The following is a 10,295-nucleotide window of genomic DNA, read 5'->3' on the forward strand; positions in this document are numbered from 1 at the left end:
AATGTCGAAATTAGAATTGTTGAAATTGGTGTCTATACACAAACCAAGATATAATATACATATATACTGGACCTAGATATACTGGACCGGCTGGCTTGCAATGTTAGCCACAGTGGTGAGATTACCGCCATACCGTTGTCAATATAATGCAATAGAATTGATATGAGCTGAAGCAAAGTTTAGAGAAAGAAAAATTACGCATCAAATTGCTTTATGTGGTTTTATTTAAAATTGTACAAACGGTTTTAATGTCCTGAATAAATTTGTTGGAAATATGATTTAGTTTCTCAAAACGCTGTTCCGAAGTTTTTAAGAAAGTGAGATTTACTAGTTTTTTGTTTTTGTCTTTGGGGACTGTGTGTAAGATGTAAAATGGTAGTGGATAATTTGAATTTGATTATTTAGAAATGTAACGTATTATTTTAACGTGGTAGCAGAGCGTGGTTTAAGATATTGATATTTAAAGTTGTAGTTCAAGAAAAATTATGTTTTATTTGCGGACTGAACACTGAATTTTGAAAAATAAAATGTCAAAAGAGAAAGAAGAATTTTCTATACAAATATTAGACGTAAATAATTATGAGAAATGGAGATATAGACTGAAATTATATTTGGAGATGAAAGGTTGTTACGAGGTCATCACAACAGAGAATAAACCAGAAAATATTTCAAACATTGATTGCGTTAAAATGGAGCTAAAAGCGAAAAATTATATTGGTAGCACTCAATTGGAAATAATAATATCTGAAGATAAACCTGCTAAAATGATACAAAAGTTTGATACTATTTACCAAGCAAAAACATGTGCAAGCAAATTGCTGTGCAAAAGGAAATTACTAAAATTAAAAATGGCGGATGATGACAATCCAGTCGAATTTTTAAATTTGTTCGAGAAGAATATAAACGAATTAAAAAATGCCGGAGAGAAAATGAATGAAGAAGACAAATTAAACTATTTACTATTGAGTCTTCCACCCAGATGCTCACATATAGTTGACATTGTTGATGCATTGCCAGAAACATCGGTAGAATATATTAAGGCTAAATTGCTTCTGCAATACAGACAAAAGGAAGATAAAGAGAGTGATGTGAAAGGAATGGAATCTTTCAATATTCGCAAAAAAATGTCGACATTACAAATAAGAAACTATTGTAAGTGTAATCAACCGGGCCACTTCCAAAGAGACTGCCCGAAAAATAGAACATTTATTCCAAATTGGCGCAGAAATTATAACTTTAGAGGGAATAGTAACATACGAGGATATCATAACTGGAGAGGTCAAAATTACAGACGACAAAGTAACTTCCGAGGAAAACGTAATACGTAAACGTAACTTGTAAAATGTCAGAAAAGGAAAAATGGCACAGAGTTCTTGGGCACACCAATTTTATAAATTTAAAAAAGTTATGTGAACAAATATTATTGCACGGCTTACCCGAATAAATTGAAAATGATTGTATACAGTGTAAAATATGCTTACAGAATAAGATGTTTAACTTACCTTTTGAGAACAATCGACGACGAGCGAATAAAGTTTTAGAAATAGTTCATACTGACGTAAAGGGTCCAATTAAATCCCACAGGTATTGATGGTGAACGCTATTTTGTATCTTTTATCGATGACTATAGTAGAGTTGCTAAAGTTTTTTTGCATTTTAAATACAAAAGTTGGAATGTTTCTTGGAATACATGAATTTTGTTGAAAATGCAACTGGGGAAAGAATAAAAGAGCTGCGATGTGATAATGGAAGAGAATACATCAATAAAGATATGTACAGATTGCTAAAGAAAGAGGGATATACATAAATCCATGTCCACCATATACATATGAATTAAACGGAGTAGCAGAAAGATTTAATAGATCAGTAATGGACAGAGTTAGATGTTTATTATCAGAAGCAAAAATTGAAAAAGAATACTGGCCAATATGTGTAGAGACAGCAGGATAAATAGGAAATAGATTGTTAAGGAATACAGCGATTAAAAAGACACCATATGAAATATTTACTGGAAAAACACCAGTAGACAATTGGAAGTAAAGTATTTGTGTAAATAATTCCTGAACAAAGACCAAATTCAAAATTTAATCCAAAGGCAGTAAGAGGTATTCTAGTTGATTATACAGATACCTACAGGATACAAAATCTTAGTAGAAAATGGAATAGTTACAAGCAGGCACGTACGATTTATGGATAAAACAGTTAGATTGATCGAATACAACAGTGAAGATGAAGATAAAAGAGAAGTTGATGATAATTTTTACTAAACCAGCGCAAGACACGGAGACTACTAATATAAGAGAGATAGACAATGAAAGAAACAATGAAAACGAAAATGAACAGGAATTAATTGTATATGGAAGACCCCAAAGAACCAAAAAGATGCCCGACAGATATAAAGACTATGTTGTTTATGTGAATATGTGTAATGAAAATGTCCCTGAAAAGTATGAAGAGGCGATAGCTTGTTCTGAATCTGTTAAATGGCAAAAGGCTATGCAGTCAGAGATAAACAGTTTGAAAAGAAATGGAACTTGGAAGATAGTAGATGAACCAATAGACAGAAATATTATTGAAGTTAAATGGATTTATACGATTAAATCAAGTGGTATATATAAAGCAAGAGTTGTGGCTAAGGATTTTCAATAGATGCATGAAAAAAATGAAGAAATATATTCACCAGTGGCTAGAATGACCACTTTAAAAGTATTGTTATCGACTGCTTGTGTACGTGCGTGGTATATTGAGCAGATGGATGTGGAAACTGCTTTTTTAAATGGAGCCATAAAATCAGAAGTTTACATATATCCACCAGACGGTTATGACATTCAACAAAATAAAGTTTGTTTATTAAAAAGGGCACTCTATGGACTGAGAGAAAGCCCACGAGATTGGTATGACTGTATTCATGACTTTTTTTGTAGTATAACTTTCAAAAGATCTACGTATGACTACAGGACGTTTAAATGGCAAGAAAATATATATAATTTTATACGTAGATGATTTGTTAATCTTTGGCGAAGACAAAACGAGTATTACGAAAGGTAAAGAATTGTTAAGCGATTGTTTTCGTATGAAGGATTTAGGATGTGTAAAACAGTATATAGGTGTCAACGTTGATTACAAACCAAAAGTATTTAAGCCAAGATAAATACATTGTGTTTAGCTGAGAAGTACAAAATTACTGATTCAAAACCAATTCATACACCTATAGAAATAAATTTAAAATTGGAGCCTGCACAAGAAGTAAATAAAAATTACAATATAGAAATTTAATTGGAGTACTTTTGTATGTGGCAAATGGAACAAGACCAGATGTAGCTTACTCAGTAAACTATCTAAGCAGATTTCAAAACAGTTATGACGAAACTCATTATAAATATGCTTTACGAGTACTGAAATACTTATATCACACAAGAAACCTAAAATTAGTTTATGGAACAACTTTTGATGAAGTAATGAGTGCATATGTAGATGCTGGTTGGGCAGATGATATACAGGATAGCAAATCCACGAGCGGAATAGTTATTGAAGTGTTTGGTAATGTTCTGATGTGGAGGTCACAAAAATCGAAGATAGTTACTAGAGCTTCTAGGCATGCTGAGTATTATGCCCTTGCCAATTGTGTTGAAGAGGTGCTACCTATCCTATAAGAGTTGTTTTAAGCGATTTAGATGTGAAAATAGAGGATTGTGTGAAAATATACGAAGATAATATAGGTGCTAAAAATGGTAAATTTCCTGAGAACTCTAAGCACATTGACATTAGTTATCATTTTGTTTATGATTATGAGTAGAAAGGCCTCATTAGTGTACAAAAGATTCCTTCAGAAGATCAGGTTGCTGATTATATTGACTAAAGCTCTGTGTAAAGTAAAATTTTTGAAGTTTAGAGAATTATTAGGTATTAATGTTCAATAGATTAACGTAAACGTAATATTAAGGTACTTTATATTAATGTAGTGTGTTTTTCCAATTATGAGATACTAAATCAAGAAGGCATGTTGGAAATATGATTTAGTTTCTCAAAAGGCTATGTTCCAAAATTTTGAAGAAAGTGAGATTTATTTTATGTTCTAAGTTTTTGTTTTTGTCTTTGGGGAGTGTATGTAAGATGTAAAATGGTTGACTATTTAGAAATGTAACGTATTATTTTAACAAAATTAACAATTTGCACAAGATTATTGTTTCCCCTGTTCTAACCGACTTAAAAAAAGGAGGAGGTTCTCAATTCGTCATGTTTTTTTTTTGTATGTCTGTTACGCGATAGCTCCGCCATTTGTGAACCAATTTTGATGATTCTTTTTGTTGGAAAGAAGGTACCTTAGATGTGGCGCCCATTTAAATTTCAAGAAAATATTCCGCCTCTAAGGGTGGCAAACCAGAGGATTAATGACTTTTGAGGTCATTCATCAACCGGAGGTTAGATTCGTTGTTAAATTTATTTTAATCTGAACACTACTCCACCATTTTACAGCTAATAAAATGCTCAACCTTTTAGAGGAAGCCTGCGACTAAAATAATGGCAGAGAAATGTGGTGTAGAGAAAATAAGAAATGAAATTAATTCAGACTGGTTGTAAGATGTACATTTTGAAAATCTATTGGAAACACAAATCATTGTACATTTAAGTGAATTGAGCTCCAGCTCGAGTGAAAAAGATGCAGATGACGTTAGTTGTGTACCTTCAGAATATTTTTTGTGTAAATTTAACACTTACCTGTTTTTCAAGATCCAATTGTCTTTAGCCTGTACGCAAGTTTTAGTGATGTCAGGCGGATATGAATACTACTATACTATATTAGTAACTAGTACCAATGATACTAATGGACTCAATCTGTCAAAAATGGGATGCCATCTTCTTTTACTCTACTTCGTTAATTACCACTATGTATTTTTAACCGACTTCAAAAAAAGGAGGTTACGCGATAACTCCGGTATTTGTGAACCGATTTTCAGGATTCTTTTTTTTGTTGGAAAGAGGGTACCTCCATAGTGGTACCATTTCATTTTGAAGAAAATCATCCACCTCTAAGGGCGGCTGATGAACATTCATTTTTATAAATAGCGCCTAAATTTTACTTGAGCAATTATTTTTATGTTTGGTTTTGCTATTCTCCAATTCAAGTAGTTTTTCTCTATAATATACTTTCGAGTATAGTGGTGAACTAGAGGATATTTCAATAAAATTTAGCAAATAGATGTAATTCCACGTATTTTTGTGGTCGGTTTTTTTAGTACTCTGTACTGAGATTATTAATGTGTCGTATGTGTCTGCCCTAGTAATCTTCCTACTTATCTATAGATTTAAACAACGTTTTATGTACAACATCGCAAATTAAAGATCTATTAACATTATATAATTAGGTAACGTTAAAACGAATGAAACAAATTGACTATTAAATGCAAAATTTATTACAAAACAATAACAGGAATGCGTGAAATACAAAAATATGAAGTACCTATATTGCTTTTATATTTTTCACATCACAGAACATTTACCATATTACAAAAGCCCCGATGTTTTAAGAAACAAAATTTTATACACTATATATTTCAATGGGTTTTAGGACAAGCCGTTTTTCGCAGGTACTTCTTACCGGAGGGCAGAGGCACTACAGTGACCCCTTGCGGGAACACACTGGTTAATTTGTCATCAGGTACGGTTGGTAGCACCATGCATTCGCCGCCCATCTACAAGAAATCATCGATTAGATTCGCCTATACAATAACTAAAATAAAATTAAATAGTACACCTATATAATGCTAGTGTTAGGCAGAAAGAGAAAGCAGTGCACCAGAACCAGATTAGAGAACATGACTTCAACACTTTATATACCGGACTTATCACCGTGATTGTTCAAAGATTATTTTATCAAGCTGCGAGGCCGCGGGTTTGTGAAACATTTCGGCGGGGTAATTTTCATAGATCACACTTTTTCTTAAATTAACGTTGTAGATTTGCAGATTTTTGAAGGTTACATTCTTAACACGGAACCTCGTGTAACAGTAAGGTTCAATGGACATTCAAGGTCATGGAGAGTTACTACCAAATAGTAAATTGGCACAGATTTCATTGTCAGTCTCTTACCGAATCTGGACGGTGCTAAATGGCGCACCGGTGTGGGTCGGGGCTCTGCCCGGCCCGAACAGGGCCGAGCTGTGTAAAGTACAGCGGGTCATGGCGGTCAGAGCAACACGAGTATACCGCAACGTGTGGTACTGCTGCTGGGGTTATTGCGGAGGTGTGTAGGCAGTGCGCAGACGGACTAGTCCGGGAAGAAAGACTGACCCCCGAGGAGTTCTTGACTGGATAGGATCCGTCCAACGGAAAGTGCGTGCGAAATGGCGATGTCGGCTGGAGAAGCCGAGCGCCGGCGAGCGGACTGTGGCGGCTGTTCGTCCAGTCCTCAAGAGACGGGTAAGCATGCGACACGATTCGCTTATTTACCGGTTGGTGCAGATCCTGTCGGGGCATGGTAGCTTCGGCAGGTATCTGTGCCCTATAGTCGATAGAGAGCCACTGCCGGTATGTCACCACTGCTCTTGCTGTGAGGGCACTGCCGACCATACGCTAGAAGAGTGCCAAGCATGGGCGCGACAACGCGCTACCCTCGCTGCAGTAGTGGAAAATGACCTCTCGCTGCCGGTCGTCGTCAAGGCCATGGCCGCAGACGTGGCATCATGGGAGGCGATGGCCTCATTCTGCGAGGAAGGGATGGCATGGGAGGCCGCGGAGAGTAGTCGAGAGGACGATCCACCCTCGCCTCTAATCCCCAGGCGGAAAACGGCAAAGAAGGTGGGCTTATGTGGGTGTGAAGTGTGTGAAGGTGGGCCCACCTGCTTCGTGGTGTGGAATCCTGCCGCTCATACATAACGTAAATGGGTTGCTTAGCCTAATTCCAGGCAGCCCACTTCGATTAGGAGAACGGGGTGAACAGGTATACTAACCTGGACTCTGGGAGGGTCAGTTCCATGTCTTTCTACATAAGTTTTGTTTATAGTGCCACTCGCTATCAACCTCTTGGTTATGCGGTAAGGGCACTATGACCTGTGCAAACAAACTTGCATAGGGACCATCAAGTGAGATCCCAACCCCGGATCAGCACGTTTGCACGCACTTCGTCCGGTTCTCTGTAAGGCTAGTGCCTTAGGTGAGCCGCCCCGGGTGCACGTAGAGTACCCTCCCTATTTTCCATATAGGATAGGTACCGGAGCTGTAGGCACGCTCACTTCCCGTCGCGCTCGGCACAACTAACAGTTGCCACCGCTGAGCTGTCGACAGCCGACTATCAAATTTCCTCATTGGTGGCGGAGCTGTAAGGCACTCACTTCCGGCATTGTCCTGCGACAATGTCCGGACATAGCCACCGGCTTAACGAGCAACTCACGTGCTCCGCGCGTCTCCTCGCCTCAGGCCCTCAACTAGACTGCACCTAAGACGCGCCAGCTGCACTTGAGACGAACGCCCCGATGATCTCTGGGAGGGTCAGTGCAAACGGACGGCACCGGTGGGTTCGCGGAAGAATGCGAAAACGTCCCAGCGTTCCCGCCACAAGGTGCGTGGTGGAACACCCCCGGAGTTTTAGTGAGTAGTCTCTTCTTAGAGAGGAGAGTCCCACACAACCCCGCGTCTCCCCCGGGTACGCAACCCAATTTGCTTGGGTTTCTGGAACATGTCTACAGCAGAGGCGGGTCGTCCTAAGGAGCGCTGGTGCATTTAACTCCCACTCCTATCCAACCCACCAATATAAATTTATTAATTATACTTTCATATTATATTAGTAGCCGCAGTCACGCAAAATAGGCGCCTTGACGTCGAGTTGCGGACACAGCCTGTTACACCAAGACCAAGTAGTAGCCGTAGTATTTTTTTTTATTAATGAACGACAAACACACAATTAGATTTTTATCTTTCTCTTTAGCATACTGACCCTTAAGTGGAGCGCTTCCAAAACACCATTTTATATCTGAGAAAAAGCGCAAGCCTATACAGTGTGGAACCGAAAGGGGCAGTGGAAATTGAAGGTCGTAGAGAGTTACTATCAAATAGTAAATTGGCATCGATATTTTTGTTGAATATTTTGTCTAATTAAATAAATTTAAAAAATTACGATATTTCGTAATTATCGGTATTAAAATCGAGCTCGAATATCACTAACCCCACACAACCTCTTGCTTTGAAGTTGAAAGTACGTGACGTGATAGATTTTATTTATTACAATACTTCTAAGCACATTTCACCAATACGTATTATAGCACATTTTGAGGTTGACAATACTGAAAGAACATATTTAATCTGATTTCATAGAATCACTGTAAAACGCTGCCCAGGATATTTGTATCCTGTTCAGTAGGTCTCGTGTGTAATCTATGTTTAACAGCATGAACTGTGACACGTGTTTGGAATAATTTTTAATCGTTATTTACATAGCACTAGTTATTTTATTTACTTCGTACTTAAAATTAGTAGAATTATAAGATTCAATGTACGGACACTTACTTTGTTTATTTTGTATTAATTTGTCAATGCCATTGTCACAATTTTACTCTATTATCCCTTTGATTATGGTTTCGTAACAAAAAAGTTTGTACTTACACTTGAAAAATCATAATTTCACTGTCTCACTAAAGAGTATCATCGGCCTAATTCAATAATGTCTCATTGATAATGATTTTGTGATTGTCTTAGTTTATATAACAACGCTGCTATTATGAGATACAAGTGTTAGACACCTACATACTTTAATAAGAATCGGTACAATAGGTCTACTTTCCCGATCGGTCCACTTTCATTATTCGTCTACTTTCCCGATCGGTCCACTTGTTCAAATGGTCGACTTTCCCGATTCGTCTATTTCCCATTTCGTCTACTTTCCCGATCGGTCCTCTTTCACTATTCGTCTACTTTCCCGATCGGTCCACTTGTTTTACCCGATTCGTCCATCTCGTTTCGTCTATTTTCCCGATCGGTCCACTTGTTTTACCCGATTCGTTCATCTCCCATTTCGTCTACTTTCCCGATCGGTCCACTTGTCCAAATAGTAACTTTGCAAGTTAATAAAATTTTACAAAAAAAAATTCATTTTACAAAATTTCAAAGGCAGTTTGTAATGGCATAATTGCAGATTGTCACGGAGCACATTTTATATATTTTTGATAATGGTGGCCGCTTTGCGCTAACCCAGATTTGAAAAAACTAAATCAAGTAGAGTTTTTTTAACCGACTTCAAAAAAGGAGGAAGTTCACAATTCGACTGTATTTTTTTTCAATTGTTTTTGTCAATTAAAATTTATAACGCACTCCCTGACTTTTTAAAATTAATAAACAGCCTAAAAATGTCTAAAAACCAACTTCGTAAACATCTGTCCCAAATATGCTACTACTCATTGCAAGAGTTTTTTAGTGACGAAGAAAATTATTCATAATGTTAAAAAAAATGAAAGTTAATATGTTATCTGTATTATAAAAATATGATATGATAGTCATTTAATAAAATAAATGCAGAATAATAATATCACGGAGTAAATAAACGCAATTATTATTATTATTATTATTATGCAATACTAAGATAATTTGACAATTAATTATTTATTAATAAATAAATTGATTTATTTTTAAATTACTTTAAATTTAAATTTGACAATCATATTAAAATTAAATCATTTGACTTTCTGAATATATTTGCTTAGATTTATTTATTTTCATTGTAATAATATTATGATTAAAAATTATGTAAAAAATTGACATTGCTGCGTCCTTACAGGGTACATGTTTGATACTTTACCAACTACTATAATACATAATGTAACAACGTGTTTTGCAAGAAACGATATTATTGTTATTATCATACTTTAAAATTATTTTAATGCTACTTTTTATAAAAAAAAAATATACCTATATTCTTAGAATAATAACGCATAGAATGATAGTTTCATTTCAAACGAACTGTCACAAGTGAGGCAAAAAGCAAATTCATGTAGGCGTAAGCAACTTGTAACTACGCTCGTCGGCACGCACACAAATATACAAATAATGATGCCATGGAATAACATTTCCCTCAAAAGTGGGTAATTGTATCTTGCTTAACTCATCATTAAGTTAAAGGTGCCTACAGATTTGCCCGACATTATCGATCAGGTGCCTACAGATATGCTCGGTTTTGTCGATGAAAAACGAATATAGCACTTATTTGTAAATCCAAGATGGCGGACACGATTTTTCAAAATATGCTATATGGGTATCCTCTTCGAGGTATTTGGGGATGCTCATTACGAATATGGCACTCATTTCTA

General features: G+C 36.3%; 1 protein-coding gene across 1 annotated transcript in view; it reads right to left on the bottom strand.

Annotated features, from left to right (window-relative positions):
- Window positions 1-5,400: 5,400 nt before the first annotated feature.
- The window catches only part of LOC113225903 (peroxiredoxin-6), a 20,918-nt gene continuing 16,023 nt past the window's right edge, over window positions 5,401-10,295 (bottom strand). Inside the window, exon 6 of the mRNA XM_026458373.1 lies at window positions 5,401-5,693. Coding sequence (XP_026314158.1) covers window positions 5,556-5,693 — 138 coding nt within the window. The 3' untranslated portion in view covers window positions 5,401-5,555. The remainder of the gene's footprint in view (window positions 5,694-10,295) is intronic.

The sequence above is a fragment of the Hyposmocoma kahamanoa genome, unplaced genomic scaffold (assembly GCF_003589595.1).
Source record: "Hyposmocoma kahamanoa isolate Upper Pololo Valley unplaced genomic scaffold, ASM358959v1 100021, whole genome shotgun sequence".
In the NCBI taxonomy this organism is placed as follows: Eukaryota; Metazoa; Arthropoda; class Insecta; order Lepidoptera; family Cosmopterigidae; genus Hyposmocoma; species Hyposmocoma kahamanoa.